The 18,729-nt window shown below is 42.1% G+C and overlaps 1 protein-coding gene across 2 annotated transcripts in view; it reads left to right on the forward strand.

Annotated features, from left to right (window-relative positions):
- The window catches only part of DNAH11 (dynein axonemal heavy chain 11), a 561,376-nt gene that overhangs the window by 173,443 nt on the left and 369,204 nt on the right, over positions 1 to 18,729 (forward strand). For both annotated transcript variants that reach the window (XM_063921780.1, XM_063921778.1), the window contains 8 exons: positions 194 to 589; positions 2,386 to 2,718; positions 5,733 to 5,987; positions 6,093 to 6,262; positions 10,773 to 10,995; positions 13,077 to 13,193; positions 13,288 to 13,374; positions 15,380 to 15,538. In XM_063921780.1, the coding sequence (XP_063777850.1) occupies positions 194 to 589; positions 2,386 to 2,718; positions 5,733 to 5,987; positions 6,093 to 6,262; positions 10,773 to 10,995; positions 13,077 to 13,193; positions 13,288 to 13,374; positions 15,380 to 15,538 (1,740 nt within the window). The remainder of the gene's footprint in view (positions 1 to 193; positions 590 to 2,385; positions 2,719 to 5,732; positions 5,988 to 6,092; positions 6,263 to 10,772; positions 10,996 to 13,076; positions 13,194 to 13,287; positions 13,375 to 15,379; positions 15,539 to 18,729) is intronic.

The raw sequence follows: 18,729 nt of genomic DNA on the forward strand, positions 1-18,729 counted from the left end.
TATTAGCGCAAAAAAAAGGGTACTTTATCTTTTGGTTTATATATATATATATATATATATATATATATATATATATGTATATATCTTTGTGTTATTGATCCTAGAGATGCTTTACATCCTAATGCTATGTTACTGACCGTGCATGTGATTATGTAATGGCTGCTTAATATTTGACTTGTTCATATTTTGATAGTATATAGGAAGATTGGATCTCCTAGTTCAGTGGTACAATAAGCTGCAGCAAACCATATTGGAAGTAGAATACCCCTTGATTAAAGAGGACATGGCGGCCATTAATGAACAGCTAAGAGATGCGGAGACACGCTATACATGGAATCGGGAGGACTGCTGGGATTACATTGTTCAAGTAAAATCAGTAGTCTATGACTTGGAGAGGAGAGTGCAGAAATCTAAGGACAACATAACGGCAATGCAGCAAATCATGAACGCGTGGGCCGAGCAAGCACTGTTCTCACGGAAAGATAACAAGAAAGAAACCCTGATTAATCTAGAAGACAAAACTGACCGAATCAATAGAAAATATAAGTCAGTCCAAGAAGACGGCAATAAACTGCGCAGTTTAGCTGAGGTATTTCATGGATATACTTTGTTGATTTTAACAGTAAAGTGCACCCTCGCCTGTCCGCACACACCAATATTCACCAGAGGGAGGCCAAAGAGCTAGAGACGTCATTGAGGCATGATTGTACTTCCATTGTTTGTGGGTGACAGGTCCAATTTACACTTCTCTTCTGTTGTGTAACGTTGTAAGGCTAATTCTAATACTAGGCATTAGTACATTGTGATAAAAATAAATACCATATGCTCAAAAATGTTGAATTTCCAACTCTTTCCTCTATGTTCCTTCAAATTTTTCTAGACTCTATGTACATTGTGATCAATGTGGTATTTTTTTAAATAAAGCATTTTTTATTGATACAACGTGATATTGTACAAAGTCATACAATGGTAGAGTCGAAACGCAAGTGCAGTCCTCGGCTTGATGACACACTATAGCATTGTAAACACAAAAATAGTAGTAGCCAGCACAGCAGGCCGTATTACAGCGAAACCAAGGAGTTACGATCAATGTGGTATTTAGCTGATGGTATAAAGGTTACATTTTCACGCAAATTTAATTAATTCAGCAGCCAAAAGGAACACTGGTGGATGATCTCATAAAAATATGGCTGTGATTTGGTAGCAGAGAGGCAGGCACTTGCTGCAAGGCTCCAATCTATTTGGAGTATTAATTAATTAACCTTATATTTAGGTGCCACATTTGCTAAAAATCAACAATTGGCTTTTATCTGTCTAATGCAAGTTAGACCATGAAAGCAGCTGTCTTATTGGTTTCTTTAGTTTAGTTTGTTGTTTCCAAAAGTAATGTTAGTAAATGAGCCGCAGTACCCTATTAAATTGCCGCAAAGGCACAACTAAAGTGCAAATGCATTTTTGATGGGCTGTTCTTTTAATATAGAGGATTCCATTAATTAAATATGTACTAAAAGAACACAGTAACTGTATTGTCTAGTCCACAGGTTCTCAAACTCGGTCCTCAGGACCCCACACAGTGCATGTTTTGCAGGTCTCCTCACAGAATCACAAGTGAAATAATTAGCTCCACCTGTGGACCTTTTAAAATGTGTCAGTGAGTAATTAATACACCTCTGCACTTGCTGGGTTACCTGCAAAACATGCACTGTGTGGGGTCCTGAGGACCGAGTTTGAGAACCACTGGTCTAGTCCATATATTATCCAACTGCTCACACTCAAAGTGGGTACACACTTAGTAATAAATTAAACGATGTTGCTCATTTTGACCCTTCCTGAGTGATGTTGTTTACTTTACTTTATCGCTATGTGTGTATGCTGCCGAGCGATGCGCAGCCCCGTGGGTCGTTGACGACCCTCGGTGTAGGCAGTGCAAGCAGCACAATTTGGAGTTATTGTCTGAGACGGCACGCACCGCCAGCCGCGGAATGACGTCACTGTGTGATATCATTAATGATATCGCAAAGTGTGTATGCCCGCCGTCGGGCGGCCCGGTAGGGGAGACATTAGGGCGACGTCGCTCATAGAGCACATTGCCTAGTGTGTACCCACCCTTAGGCCGGTATGTAATGAAGTCCGTGTTCAGTGGCCATGCGGATGCCAGCCGAACTCAGACTTTATTTTTTTTAAGAGTCACTCTTTACAAGGCTAAACCATGCCTTCTAAATGATTGCCCCTTTAAAAAACATCCACGTTCTACCAGCATCTAGCACGGCTGCTGAACTAGAACTTCATTACATTCGGCCTCAATCTGTGTCTTTTCCAGTTCATATAACATTTGAGAGCCCTACTTTCATTGATCAATGACCCTGTTCACAAATGTTTCTCTAGGAAAACATGAAACTCTTGAAGGCTGTTCCAGATGTGGACTCATGGAAGATATACGTGGAATACATGGATGACATTGTGACAGATGGCTTGTACAATACCATTTTCAACTCTTTACAGTTCTTTGTAGAGAACACAGATGAAAAATTAAAGCCGGCACCTTTATTTGAGGCACAAATGTCTCTTAATGGCAGTGAAATTGTATTTAAGCCCTCATTACAGAAAGAAGATGGGGAAGGCCTCTACGACCTCATGGAAGAACTTCTAGGTGACATTTTTAAAATGTCAGGACAAGTAAAGAGAATTGCAAAACATTTTGGAGCAGACAATTACCAAGTAAGCCTGCTAAAAGAATTCCAGTTGGCATTTAATTTGTGTGAATATATAGAAAAAATTTGAATTCTCATGATCCACAATGCCCCTTACCTTAGCTATAGTGGGTAAAGTAGGTGCCATTGGTATGAGGCCCAGGGGTTTAGAGGGCCCCGACTAAGGCATATAGTTGTCTACCAAGCTCCTGAAAGTACCTTCTAAGCAATTGTGTCTGGCCTGTTGAATGAGGTGATATTCCATTTTCAGTCAGCGGCGTGTGTAGTGGATGTTAGAACTGTAATGTGGTATAATCTCAAGTGCGTATTGTAACTGAGCACTGCAGTGTGACATAATATAAACTGGGGTTACTACAATGTGGCATATTATGCACTGGCGACATTTGAGTGTGGCATAATATGTTCTGGGGACACTGGCAAAATGTGAATTGGGGGCACTGTGTGGCCTGATGTGTACTGGCATAAATGTGGCATATTGCAAACTACGGTACTTCTAGGCTCATAAAATGAACAACTGTTACTGAGAGAGGTGTCTCCCTAGATATATTAGGGTGGAGGCCCCTTCAAAATGTTGCTATAGTGCCCACCAAATTCTGGCTTTGCCCCAACCTCTTACAACAGATTTAGGTATCCCTTGGCCATGCAACTGTGGTAGCTACAGTCATTTGTTGTACTGTATATACAGTGCATCCGGAAAGTATTCATAGCACTTCACTTTTTCCACATTTTGTTATGTTACAGCATTATTCCAAAATGGAATAAATTGATTTTTTCCCTCATCATTCTACACACAATACCCCATAATGACAACGTGAAAAAAGTTGTTTTGAGATTTTTCTAATTTATTCAAAATAAAAAAAATAAGAAATCACATGTACATCAGTATTCACAGCCTTTGCCATGAAGCTGAAAATTGAGTGCAGGTGCATCCTGTTTCCACTGATCATCCTTGAGATGTTTCTACAGCCTGTGGTAAATTCAGTTGATTGGACATAATTTGGAAAGGCACACACCTGTCTATATAAGGTCCCACATTTGACAGTGCATGTCTGAGCTCAAATCAAGCATGAAGTCAAAGGAATTGTCTGTAGACCTCCGAGACAGGATTGTCTCGAGACACAAATCTGGGGAAGGGGACAGAAAAATATCTGCTGCTTTTAAAGGTCGCAATGAGCAGAGTGGCCTCCATCATCCATAAATGGAAGATGTTCGGAACCACCAGGACTCTTCCTAGAGCTGGCCAGCCGTCTAAACTGAGCAATCGGGGGAGAAGGGCTACAGCATTCCTCTGTGGAGAGAGGAGACTCTGCCTGAAGGACAACCATCTCTGCAGCAATCCACCAGTCAAGCCTGTATGGTAGAGTGGCCAGACGGAAGCCACTCCTCAGTAAAAAGCACATGGCAGCCCGCCTGGAGTTTGCCAAAATGTACCTGAAGGACTCTCAGACCATGAGAAACAAAATTCTCTGGTCTGATGAGACAAAGATTGAACTCTTTGAGGTGAATGCCAGGCGTCATGTTTGGAGGAAACCAGGCACCGCTCATCACCAGGCCAATACCATCCCTACAGTGAAGCATGGTGGTGGCAGCATCATGCTGTGGGGATGTTTTTCAGCAGCAGGAACTGGGAGACTAGTCAGGATAGATGGAAAGATGAATGCAGCAATGTACAGAGACATCCTGGATGCAAACCTGCTCCAGAGCGCTCTTGACCTCAGACTGGGGCGACGGTTCATCTTTCAGCAGGACAACGACCCTAAGCACACAGCCAAGATATCGAAGGAGTGGCTTCAGGACAACTCTGTGAATGTCCTTGAGTGGCCCAGCCAGAGCCCACACCTTAATCCGATTGAACATATCTGAAGAGATCTGAAAATGGCTGTGCACCGACGCTTCCCATCCAACCTGATGGAGCTTGAGAGGTGCTGCAAAGAGGAATGGGCGAAATTTCCCAAAGATAGGTGTGCCGAGCTTGTGGCATCATATTCAAAAAGACTTGAGGCTGCAATTGCTGCCAAAAGTGCATCAACAAAGTATTGAGCAATGGCTGTGAATACTTATGTATATGGGATTTCTTAGTTTTTTATTTTGAATAAATTAGCAAAAATCTAAAAAAAAAACCTTTTTTCACATTGTCATTATGGGGTATTGTGTGAAGAATGTTGAGGGAAAAAAATAATTTATTCCGCTTTGGAATAAGGCTGTAACATAACAAAATATGGAAAAAGTGAAGTGCTGTGAATACTTTCCAGATGCACTGAAGACTGAAAGTTCAGCTTATTGTTCATAGCCTTTGATTTTAAGTGTTTTCTAGAAAACATGCAGAAGATGTAATTGTTTTAGTATTTTACTATTAGTGTCTTTTATTCATATGGTGCCATAAGCGTTCCTTAGCACCATACAAATGGGATGGAACTTATGGTGGCATTTACAAAGAGTAAAGGTGACCACATATGTCGGTTAGAGACAAGTTAATGTACTGTACATAAGTACACTACACAATAATCATAATTACATAGTAGCCACAAAAGGTGGGAGGGCCCTGCTCACTACAGCTTACATTGTAGAGGGGCTACAGATGAACACAAAGCAGCAATGTGGGCAGAGTTTGCTGAGGGCAGAGGTTGGAGATTTAAAGGGGGCATAATTGGCTTCAATGAAGTTGTAAATGAATGTTTAAAGCAGTGCTTCCAAAACTGGGTGCCTTGGGGCTCTTGCAGGGGTGGCCTGGGTTGGTGGTCCAAGACCAATTCAGATTATTTATGGTCACTGTAGGCAAAACCAGTGCTTGTGGCTTCCAATCATAACATCTATGGACAAACAGAAGCAAATCCTGCCCCTCACCCCATAACTGAACCTAAGGATTACATCTAAACACGGTTTACTTGGCCTAGGGGGTACCATGAAAAAAAAAACCTGATAATCTAGGGCGCCGTGATCCCAAAAAGTTTGTGAACCACTGATTTAAAGCTAGGGAGGAGGCTGGATGAAAGTCTGATTTAGTATTTACATATATTACAGAATGACCTAGATGAAATGACAGACCTTGCAGAGATACGACAAGAAATTATGGACAAGGTTACCATGGTTATCGACAAAGTCTTGGATTATAGAAGCACATATGACTCCTATTCCTATCTGTGGACAGATGACCGGTCCGAGTTCATGAGGCAATTCCTATTGTATGGACATGTGTTAACACCTGAAGAAATTGAGTCTCATGTTGATGATGGGGTTCCAGAAAATCCTCCTTCCATTGAGCAGTTTAAAGAACAGGCACGTAGTAGTAGTAGTGGTAGTAGTAGTAGTATATGAATCTATTCTACATCAGACATTTTATTTAATAGAAGCACATTTAAAATAATGCACTTTTTATTCTAGATTGACATCTATGAAAGGCTTTACACTCAGATCTTTTCTTCTGAAGACACCAAGGTCTTTGAATGCTGGTTCAGGCTAGATTTGAAGCCCTTTAAAATGAGTATGCTTGTTACCATTAGGAAATGGAGCTGGATGTTTAAAGAACATCTTCTTAGATTTGTTGTTGACAGGTGAGTTGTGTGGATTTGTTATTATCAATAATATGAATTGTTACAGACAATTAAAATACTTGTTTATTATATATTTTTTATTATTCAAAAGTTTATTTTGTAAATTAGTATTACTTTACCTATAAAAATGTCTATTAACCTGAACATTAGGCTGCTGTTTCACAGTACAAGAAAAAGTCTTCCCTACATCCTCTAATCTGTACTCGGCAACATAAATTCTTTTGTTACCTTGCAGTCTGTACTTCAGAACTGACTTTGGGGGTATATTTACTATTGGGCGGTTAGTCAGTGCAGCTGATGAATGGCGACTTTGACATGTAGTTTTAAAGCAGCAACAAAAATAAAGGCAAAATTATCTTGTTATAGCATTTATTTATGCTGCCTCTTTAAATTCACCGGTCATAGCTGCCTGAAAAAACACCCACTAGTAAACACTGTATATGTATGTGCAGAGTGAGGGTGTATCTTGCTACCAGAATGGGCACACTGGTACATCTAGTTTTACAGAACAGTGTGAAAGTGTTGTTACACTAGATCACAGGTTCTCAAACTCGGTCCTCAGGACCTCACATGGTTCATGTTTTGCAGGTCACCTGTAGATTTTTAAAATGTGACAGTTGGTGATACACAGTCCACCTGCTGGGTGACATGGAAAACGTGAACCGTGTGGGGTCCTGAGGACCGAGATTGAGTTTGAGAACCACTGCACTAGATTACTGAAGCAAGATAGGGGCCTGGAGGGTGTGCATTTTTAAGTGCGCAGATGCATGCGAGGGTGGGGGGGGGGGTCTGGTTGCCTGGAAACCCCGCCCTTTTGGCTAGAGACTCAAATTATGACAACAGTAGCATTAGTATACAATAAGATTACTAGGGCTGCCGCCACAGCAAGCAGTTTAAGGGACAGAGCAGAGTTGCACATGCCCAGTGGTCGTAGCTTCTTCAACACAATTTGCTGTGTGTGTGGCTCTGAGCACTAAGTCAGTACCCTAGACCACAGGTTCTCAAACTCAGTCCTCAGGACCCCACACAGTGCATGTTTTGCAGGTCTCCTCACAGAATCACAAGTGAAATAATTAGCTCCACCTGTGGACTTTTTAAAATGTGTCAGTGAGTAATTAATTCACCTGTGCACCTGCTGGGTTACCTGCAAAACATGCACTGTGTGGGGTCCCGAGGACCGAGTTTGAGAACCTATGCCCTAGACCAAAGAGTAGCTGCAGGGAAGAAGAGACAGGCGCCTTACCATGAGGTAGGAGAATGTGTGCTTTGAAAGTGCAGTTCTGCCTCCTACTGGTTCTATTGTTTGGGTATTATTTATTATTCAATGTTTAACCTTTTCCTGACCACTTGTTTTATTTATATTAGTTAAATGTGTTTGATACAGCCTATACTATAGACCAGCGGCCGCCAACCCCTCGCTTGCGAGTGATGGTTAGCTTGTCACCACTTCCTAGGTAGCTCGCGCGGCGGTGAGTGCATAATGTGGTGCCGGCCATCAGCCAATCAGAGCTTGCGCGCCGGCTTCTGATTGGCTGCCGGTCCGCACAATATTTTAAATGCCGTAGACGTCAGCGCCGGGACTTCAGTGAGGATGGAGCAGGAGACTGAGGCACACACTGTGCTAGTGCGCTTTCCTCCCCTCATCTCCTCCCCTCAGACACACACTAGCGAGTGTTGGCTGCGGGGGGCAGAGTCCAAAAATTATGAGCACTACTTGTATCTGTCAGTAATGGGGGAATGACATGTATCTTACACCACTCTCCCAGACTCCCACACTTGCTCCAATGTTCCACAGAATGGGAGATTCTGGATTGCGTTTGGAACCCTCCCCCCCCCCCCCCCACCCTACTCTCCCCCCTTAGTCTCTAGAAATCCTGCGTTTGCCCCTATGTGCGCAGGGGCAAAGTCAGATTTTCACTCTGTTAAAGAACTTTCTGCTCTGAACTTGTTGTATTTGGGTAACATACTGTACATTAAACTGGTGTTTTTTTTTTACTTTTTGTTGCAATCTGAAAGAGAAGTAATTTGTCCCAATAAACTAAAAATATAACTTTTAAATTAGTACTGATAGTACATATCAGTACTATTATATACACCTATAATTCATTCAGATGATCACTCCACCAAGTAAATGCTTTAAAAGTTTCATCTACAAAATTACTTGTAACAAGAATAATAATATTTAGGCTATAAATAAATCTAAATCATTAAGTGTTTTAGGAGAAAACTCAAAATTTGTAAAACAAAAATGTTTTTCTGTTATGAGATTTGTGTGGTTGTCAGGGCTGCCATCAGGGGGGTGCTGGGGGCACAGCTGTCCCGGGCCCGGCCTCTCTGACAGAGAGGGGAGGGCCCGGGATGCTCATGCAGCCGCCTGCCCGCCCGCTGCCGTCCCCGGTTGTGCCCGCTGTTCTGCCACTGTCCTCCGACCCTCCAGCAGCCCTGTATTGAAAGCGTCCCTCCCACACTGCCACAGAGGAGCCCTCTAGTATCTTGAATAACTGTCTCCTCTGAGGCGGCGGCCATTTTGGGAGGGACGTTTTCAATACAGAGTTGCAGGAGGACTGAGGAGAGCAGCAGAACAGCGGGGATGGAGGCGGGCAGGCAGCGGCATCAGCATCCCGGGCCCTCCCGACAGGGTAGCATTGACAGCGGCACATGTATGCATGCATGTGTGTGTGTGTATATTATGAATGGTATATATGTATGTATGTATGTATGTATGTGTATATAATATATATACATACACACACACACCTCCCAGTGGTATCCGGCACTCGGGGACAATTAACTCCAAAAGCAGCAAGTAACTTCAACGTTTCGGGGTATTTAGCCCCTTTAACTTTATCTTAAAAAGTTCAACTAAAAAAATTCAAAAATAAATATTCCTACCTTAAATAAATACACAGGTTGAGACTTGAGGAGGTGGCTTCATGTCTGCATAAGAATTTGATTTTTGTTTATTTAAAATATATATTTATTTTTATTGAATTTTTTTCCCGGGGGGTGGGGCTGCTTATTTTGACAGTCCCGGGCCCCACAATTTCTGATGGCAGCCCTGGTGGTTGTTAGATAGGCAGTTACGAGGTTGACAGTCAAGTAAGTCCACAGGATGAAAAGGTAGATGGTCAAAAAGTCAGTAGGGTCAAAAGGAAACATGAAAAAGATCAATACACATGGTCGACTTTTTTTATTATTATTATTTTTTTAGGGTTTTTCATGGGTTTATAACTTTTGCTGCATTTGCTATCCATGTCTCAAACTATTACCTATAGTAACCTTGTGGCGAACGAAGTCACCGCACGTGAAGCGTGGCAAGCCAAGTGAGCATTTCAACAAATTTTGGTGAAGTATGTTTAAGACACAAAACAACACCAAAAAAGTCTACTTTTTGTGAGTCAACCTTTTCATGTTGACCTTTTGACCTTGTTGACATTTTGACAGCTTACCTGTTGACCATGTTAACATTTTGACCGTGTCAATATTTTGTACCTTTTTACCCAATGACTGTCAACCTTTATAATATCTATCTTCTGTATCTCACCCGAATGCAATGGTTTTTTTTAAAGCAGCAATCATTTACACATTAAAACAAGGTTAGTTTTGCTGTGTAAATAATTGCCACTTTTAACAAAACAAAAACTGGAGAACTCGCATTTCCTGCTTCTCGCTGGCTAATGCACCCCCCTCCCCCCCCAGATTTCTTCACATGCATTTGGATCGATGGAACTGTTTGTTGTATTTAGAAAGCAAGCAAGGATGGGAGAAGGTTGTAGGCTACAGTATCACCAGATAAGATAGTAATGTAGTGTGTAATAATCTGTTTTTATAACTATAACAGTAAGCAGCAATTTAGGGGGTAATTCAGACCTGATCGCTGGGCTGCTAAATTTGCTGTCCTGTGTTCAGATAGTCGCCGCCCAAAGGGGGAGTGTAAATTTGCAGTGCAAGTGTGCGATCGCATGTGTACGCCGAGCTGCAAAAATCCAGTGTGTGCAGTGTGTGCGCAGCCCAGGACTTTATTTCTACAGTGCAATGAGAACAGGCTGATCAGGCCCAGAGGTGACGTCACACACCCTCCCTGAACACGCTTGGGAACACCTACGTTTTTCTGGACACTCCCAGTAAATGGTCAGTTACCACCCACAAACGTCCTCTTCCTGTCAGTCACCTTGTGAATGCCCGTGTAAATGAAATTTTCTCACAATCCTGTCACTGACCAGCGATGCCCGTTGTTGGCCGAGGCGCGTACGCATTGCAATGCATGCGCAGTCTATTGCTGATCGCCCGCTATGCAAAAACTCACAGCAGCGATCAGGTCTGAATCACCCCCTTAAATACAATAACATAAATACAGTGCTTTATTTGGTATGGATGTTCTGTTTTCCAAAGCTCTATACATCTGTTTTGATTGATTTAATATGAGAGAACTGTGTGCAGCAGGTTTAGCAGACGAGTAACTTGAGTTACTTATGTTAATGTGGACATGTGGTTGTTCCTGTACTCTTAGCTTGACAGAGCTGGAGGAATTTATTAAGGAGACTGACTCTGGTCTGCAGCAGAAGGTGCCAGAAGGTAATTATACTGCACTTGTTGACGTCATGGAGCATCTCTTGGCTGTGAGAGACCGGCAGGCAGCAACTGATGAGCTCTTTGACCCTATCAAGCAGACCATCATACTGTTAGAAAGCTATGGACAAAAACTGCCAGACCTGGTTTACACACAGCTGGAGGTAACTATAGCTGCACTGTTAATGTGTAAATGGGGATTAAATAACATGTATCTGCAATAATCCAAACCATGAAATACCATGTAAAACTCACAATATTGCAGTACCACTCATGACCAGCAGCTGGTGTGCTTTGTAAACCTAGCCTGCGCATTGTACATTGTAGTTTGTATACTTGACTAGGATAGAAGGCATGTACACTATACAGTACATCTTATTAGGCTCATTGGTCAACATTACATATATCCATTTTTTAGTTTTTCTCTTTTTTTTGGGGGGGGGGGGGGGGGCAATTAAATACAGGCATTTAGTGTTGTAGAATTCAGAGTACATCAATAAAAAGGATGAGTTTGTGGTGTGATCATTACAAATTATTGGTGACTCTGGCTGATCAGAGGAAAGGAATACTCTTACAATTACATTTTCCTATATTATCTTGTCAAACTCCACCCAAGGGGGGAAAGTAATAGAGTGCGAGAACCGGGAAGTACGGCATTTCCTGGTTCTCACACTCTATTACAGTTTTATATATATATATATATATATATATATATGTATTAGTCTTACATCTATAGTGGGGAAAGTACTGGAAGATATTCTAAGGAATAGTATACAGAAGTTCATTGAAACCAATAAGGTTATTAGGAACCAACATGGATTTGTGACGGATAGATCATGTAAAAAAAACTTACTAGACTTTTATGAAGCCTTTAGTAGGGAGTTGTGGTAAATGGAACTTTTCCAAATTGGACTGGAGTACTAAGTGGTGTGCCACAAGGGTCTGTACTTGGACCTCTATTGTTCAACATTTTCATTAATGCTCGAACAGTAGATCTAGAGAGCATGGTGTCAACTTTTGCAGACGATACCAAATTGTGTAAGGTTATAAATACGGAGGGAGATGCTGAGTCTCTTCAGAACGACTTAGTTAAACTGGAAGCATGGGCAGCAAAATGGAGAATGAGCTTCAATACAGACAAGTGTAAGGTAATGCACTTTTGGTAGCAAGAACAAAAATAACACCTACATACTAAGTGGGGTAAAATTAGGGGATTCTGTACTGGAAAAAGACTTGGGTGTTCACATAGATACCAAACTAAGCAGCAGTACCCAAAGTAGGATTGCAGCAAAGAAGGCTAATAAAGTATTAGCATGTATAAAGCGAGGAATTGACGCAAGGGATGGGTGTGTTATACTCCCATTATATAAATCCCTAGTGAGGCCACATCTTGAATACTGTGCACAATTTTAGCCCCATACTACAAAATGGATATCCTGAAACTAGAAATGGTTCAGAGGCGGGTGACCAAACTAATTAAGGGGATGGAGACGCTCGAATACGAGGAAAGGCTTGCAAGGCTAGGCATGTTTACACTGGAAAAGAGGAGACCAAGAGGGGACATTATCAACATTTACAAATATATAAGGGGACAATACACTGAGCTTGCGGGGGATCTGTTTTTGGTAAGATCAACACAGAGGACTCGTGGACACCCACTTAGGTTAGAAGAGAGATTTTGCACACACAGACGTAAAGGTCGCTTCACAGTAATACAATACGTGTTTGGAATTCCCTGCCTGAGAGAGTAGTAAAGGTGGACTCAGTCAACACTTTCAAGAATGGGCTAGATAAGTACCTAATGGATAAGGATATACAGGGTTATGGTGCGTAGTCACGCATTATAGTTATTACAAAAAGAGAGGAACAAACACGACGGCCGACATTAGCAACAGACGAAATTAGTCCTAAAAATAATATGGCTTAGGAGACCATAAATAGGTTGAACTCGATGGACACATTGTCTTTTTTCAACCTCAGAAACTATGTTACAAATATATATATATATATATATATATATATATATATATATATATTACAGATGTATTTCTATACCAGGTTGGTTTTGCCCTGTAAATGATTGTTGCTTTAAAAAAAGGGGCAGGCTTGCACAAAATTCCCCCACCTCCAGAACTCGGGAGTATGTTACATTTAGCTGCAGAGTCCTATTTTGGGAGAAAACCCTGTAGCATTGGACAGTAGACTGAGTTTGTTTTGTACACGTCTTTCATATTACTTCCTGTAGGAGCTGCCAGAGAAGTGGAACAATACCAAAAAAACAGCAATTACTGTGAAGCATGATCTGGCCCCCCTACAGATAGCAGAGGTTTCTGTCATCAGGAAAAGATGTGTTGCTTTTGATGTAAGTGAAATACTATATTACTTTATATTATATTATATAACAATCTGCCTCTATATGGAGAATTATTGAATCTTTATTTTTTTTGTCTTTCCAGATGAAACAGATCAGTTTTAGAGAAACATTTTGTTTGGAAGCTCCATTCTCATATGGTGCACAAATGCCGTATACACTTCTGGACAAGGTATATGAAATAAACAGCAATCCACTGCTGTTGCCCATACATTGTGGTCAGGAGATATGCACAGTGGTGGTCATTCCGAGTTGTTCGCTCGCAAGCTGCTTTTAGCAGCTTTGCACACGCTAAGCCGCCGCCTACTGGGAGTGAATCTTAGCTTATCAAAATTGCGAACGAAAGATTAGCAAAATTGCGAAAAGACACTTCTTAGCAGTTTCTGAGTAGCTTCAAACTTACTCGGCATCTGCGATCAGTTCAGTGCTTGTCGTTCCTGGTTTGACGTCATAAACACACCCAGCGTTCGCCCAGACACTCCTCCGTTTCTCCAGCCACTCCCGCGTTTTTCCCAGAAACGGTAGCGTTTTTTCACACACTCCCATAAAACGGCCTGTTTCCGCCCAGAAACACCCACTTCCTGTCAATCACACTACGATCACCAGAACGAAGAAAAAACCTCGTAATGCCGTGAGTAAAATACCTAACTGCATAGCAAATTTACTTGGCGCAGTCGCAGTGCGAACATTGCGCATGCGCAGTTAGCGGAAAATCGCTGCGATGCGAAGAAAAATACCGAGCGAACAACTCGGAATGACCCCCAGTGTGCTCCCGGTCACTCTGATAAGACACAGGCAGCATGGCCACAGGGGGTGGGGTTTTGGGGGCGGGGCCATCTAAGTCACAGGCTGGAAACATGCTAGGTCTGAAGAATCACCAAGTGGTATTTGAGCATCAAAAGAAATTTACTGTACACTTTCGGATGCTGGTTGTACACGAGGGAAGGGCTTTGTTGTGTCATTAGCATAAAGTTGCAGATGTGACTGAGGCAAAAGACACTAAGACAGCTGGTGCTGCGTCTGACCTATGATGTGGAATACATCACAAAAAGAGCAACATTTCATTGTATTGAAACACTTTCCATCAGGGTTAATGTCTTCCTGTGCGTTTATTTCAAGTGCCGCTTACAAATCCGTTGTGTGCACTGTAGAAGAGCCAGGCTACTTGTTTGCATCGGCCCTTCAGGCTAAAAGTTGGCAGTCAGCCCCTGTGGCACATTACAGATGTAGCCATATTCAGCTTTGCCGCAATGCGGCATTCTGCATCGCGGCTTGTTGCATGGTGTGACAGGCTGCGACTATTGGCAGCCAGTGATCACTCCATTTAGTTCCTATGGACATGCTTATCGCAGGCACACTGGTCGCCCCAGCTATGCCGCGATGTCTGCACATTGCGCAAGGTGAGCATTGCTACATCTGTACCTGATGTGATATTTCCTGTAATTATAAATTATCTGTTTGGCGGCAGAAGCTCCTGGTTTTGCTACATTTGTCAACTTTTGGAGCCATCTATTACAGTATGCCTTGAATAATATCCCATTCAGTTTAAAATCAAACTGTTTAGTAACAGGAATGCAGGAAGTCCAGCTTAATAGCTCATTTTAGACTGCATTTATGTTATTGCATTGTGTGTAGCCATTGCCAATACACAATGGTCTGCGATTTTAGCGGAAGCTACTAAATATCAATTTTCTTTTCAGTAAATTGAAGTCAAATGGGGAAAAATGGAATTAGTATCCAAAAAATTGAATCTGGCAAACATTTACTTTTCTTTCCAAAGATTTGTACAAGCTCTGTTCTCTGATAAAAAGCTTTTTCCTTTTGTTTTAATAACCCATTCATTTCAATATGGCTTCCAGTATCTGCACTAGACAGTCCATTGAAATGGATAAAGCCACTGAAATGAACTAAGTTGCACAGCATTGCTAGTTTTTTTACCCCGTATCAATAGAGATTTTATTTTATTTTTTTGCAAAATGAATATTAATGAGAATGCAGACTTTCAATTCACTGAAAATTGGAGGCTAAGTATGGTGTTCTATATATTGGTGATATCTCTAGTACCTAGTGAATAAATAAATTGCACTATCATGAACATTGCTTTACAGTGTGTAGACAACAGGTGCTAGTGAAAAGGTGAATTGTCATGCCATAATATTACCATATCTGTCCCACAGGCCAACCGGGATCTGCGTGACTTGGAGCAGGAAGTGAGACTCATACAAGAATCCGCAAATCTGTTTGAAGTGGCAGTTCCGGATTACAAGCAGATGAGGAAGTGCCGCGAAGAGATAAAATTACTTAAGGAATTGTGGGATATTATATATAATGTTCAGGTACGGTTCCCCTCTCTACAATGTGATCTCAGGAGATAATTAATCTAAAAAGATTATTTTCTGGTTTTAAAGCAATGAGTTTATAACCACCCTTAAGTAATTTCGGTCACAATGAGGGGTCTATTCATGAAGCAGTGAAAAGTGTGGAGAAGTGAGCCAATGGAAAAGTTGCCCATGGCAACCAATCAGCATTGAAGTAACATTTATAATTTGCATACTATACAATTGTATGGAGCAGCTAATTGGTTGCCATGGGCAACTTCTCCACAGGCTCACTTCTCCACACTTTTCACTGCTTTATGAATAGACCCCTAATTCTGACTGAAATTACTTAAGTGTGGTTAGAAACACATTGCTTTAAAACCAGAGAACAAGAATTTAACACATTATTTGTATAGCACTTTCTTCCCATTAGGACAACAGAGCACTTTACATTATTGATTGTGGCTCAATTGTTGTCCTATGTCATCACACAAACATGGTGAGAACAAACGCCACACAGCTAGGACCCTGATTGAAATTGTACCACTGACCCAAGTGCTAAGAGGCAAGCACTGCCAACCACTGTGCCACCACACCGATAACCAAACTGAGGATTTTTTTGAATAGTTCATTGAGTTGCTCTGCACACAAGTTGTCTATTGAATCCACATATTACATGCACTGAGCTCCATGGATTTTAATGAAGGACTAGAACTCAAAGAACTTGATACCAAAATCTTACATCTGTTGATTGTGTTTCTCTATGGTGGCCTCTACCATGTCAGAGAGTAACAACGTAATTACAGTGTATATCTCATTAAATATAATGTTGGGTAATAGTGTTTACATGTTATCCACTGTTTTTCTGTTTCATGCCTTACTCCATCACATTTACCTCAGTCAGACATTTCTCTGCTGAAATAGACACACATCCAGTTCTTTCCCGTGTAGCAATCTGACACTGATAGAATCACTTCACACGACACCACTGTCCGCTTTCCTCTCCATTCATAATAAAAAGTGCACCATTAAGACAAACACTGTTTGCCAAATCCTATATTAAAATGCTAATGAAAACTCTAAAATCACTAATGTCTATGTAAAAATCTTTTCCGTGTATATTACAAAGAGTAATGCTCAACCTACTGTAAAATATGAAGATAACTGAAGTTACAATACCGTGGAATGTGGTCGGAGAATGTCTTGGTGACACCTCTATATTTATTCTGGTAACTATGGAAGTGCTTACTTACACCCTGCTGTATTTTGTCACTGAAACACATTACAGGACATTTTATTCATTTTTGTTTTTGTTTCTCATCCTACTAAAGATGCCACTTTGTTTTTTCATCTTTGATAATCTAAGGTGGGAATTCAATTAGCCGCGAAGTCAGGCACACAGCTGCACTTATCGGGATCTTTTTTTCAAGATCTCAGCAGGCTTCTATCCTTCTGCGCACCTCCCAGGTCCAGAATGTCTATTTTTCATTTCTTTTGTCCACAAGGAAAGGCCAGACGTCAGTATCTTTCTATATTCCAGGGTTCCTCCTCTATGAACTCTTGGTCTTGAGGTAGGCAACCTTGATCTACCAGATAGCTGACAGGCCTTCTACATGATGGGGCAGGCCTACACCTGGGGGACCCTAGCGTGGGTGGCTGGCTTTTGCGTTTCTTCGAAGTATGGGGACCATGAGAGACGCCTGGGTCAGGGTTGTGTTTTCCCAAGCACTTCCAGGGACAACAAGAGCTCTCGGAGAATCCTTTCTCTCCCTTCTTACCTCCAGGGTCATCATCCTGGTCCTCCTCCTCTCAGGAGGTATGGGTTTCTATGCCAACCTCTTCCTTGTTCAGAACTGGGTGGCTCGTTCTGGCACATCCTCATGCTCAGGGCACTTACAGGTGCCTGAGGATTCTCAGTTTCTATATGGAGTCTCTTGGCATCATTTTTGCTCTGGAACCAGAGGATTTTATGGCATCCTTAGACATCCAGGATGCCTTTTTACATATTTACAAATGAGTTAGTCACCAGCGCTTCCTCAGGTTGCAGTACAGGAAAATCACTTCCAGTCTCCAGCATTGCCATTATGGACGGTCCATGGCTCGCAGCCCCAAAGAGGAGACAGATCATCACCAACGGCAGTCGGTAAGAGGAGAAGAAGAGAGCCCAACTCCTGTACCTGAAATAGATTACAGACTGCAGAGCTGGACGTGAGCATGCGAGCAGGTTTGTTCAGTCTTACTACTTATCACTCATATCTCTGGGGAACCAATCAATATTTATAGAGTGATACAAGCCCCAGTCCTCATATTAATATATATAGACCTAAAACTCACTCTAACACCCCCCCCTCATCTCCATCCCCCCCCCCCCCCCCCCCGGACAGCCTAACCTAACTCTCCCTCTAATGCCTAGCCCTCCTGTCTCACAGTCTAGTGCCTAACCCTAACCCCCCCCCCCCCCTTGCAGCATAACCCTACCGTTAGTGCCTAACCCTAACCCTACCGCCCACCCCTCCAGGATAACCCTAACCCTCCCCAGCATACTTACGTTTGTGATGCTGACAGGCGGGGTTCTGAGCGGTGTCAGGATTCCAGCAGCGGTCTTCTCCGACCACCGGCATCTTGATCGTCAGAATGCCAACTACATCCCTACAAATCGGGTGAGGACATTAGACAGCAATGCTTCTAATAAGTATATGGAAACTGTTCACCATTTACAGTAAATCAATCACATCCTAACTTTCTCTTATTAGTTAATCCAGATGGGAGTTTGTGTAGAAAGACTAAGGGGCCCATTTATCATAGATCGCATATGCAATGTATATAAGGTCTGCCAGGGCTTCTGATTATGCGCGGTCCCGCTGACCGTGTGTGCACAGCTGCTATTTCTGGTGAAGGGTTCCTGGGGAATCCTGCCGGAATTACAGTCGTTATCTGTAGCCCATAGGCTACAGTGGGCTATCGCCATCTGAAGATGGTGGTAGCTGCAGGGGCCAATATCTGGGGCAATATATATAATATTTGGTAGCACTGGAGGTGTATCGAAGCTATCATAAAGACATTATTACAGTATTTTGATCTTTAAATATATCATGATGCTGGGGGAGCACCAAGATTGATCTTGCCTCCAGGCAACTGGGATGAAGTTATTCCACTGTTGCATACAGAAGGTTCTGTCTCGGCTCTAAATCAGCCAGGAGATTGTGGTA

The sequence above is a fragment of the Pseudophryne corroboree genome, chromosome 5 (genome assembly GCF_028390025.1).
Source record: "Pseudophryne corroboree isolate aPseCor3 chromosome 5, aPseCor3.hap2, whole genome shotgun sequence".
NCBI lineage: Eukaryota > Metazoa > Chordata > Amphibia > Anura > Myobatrachidae > Pseudophryne > Pseudophryne corroboree.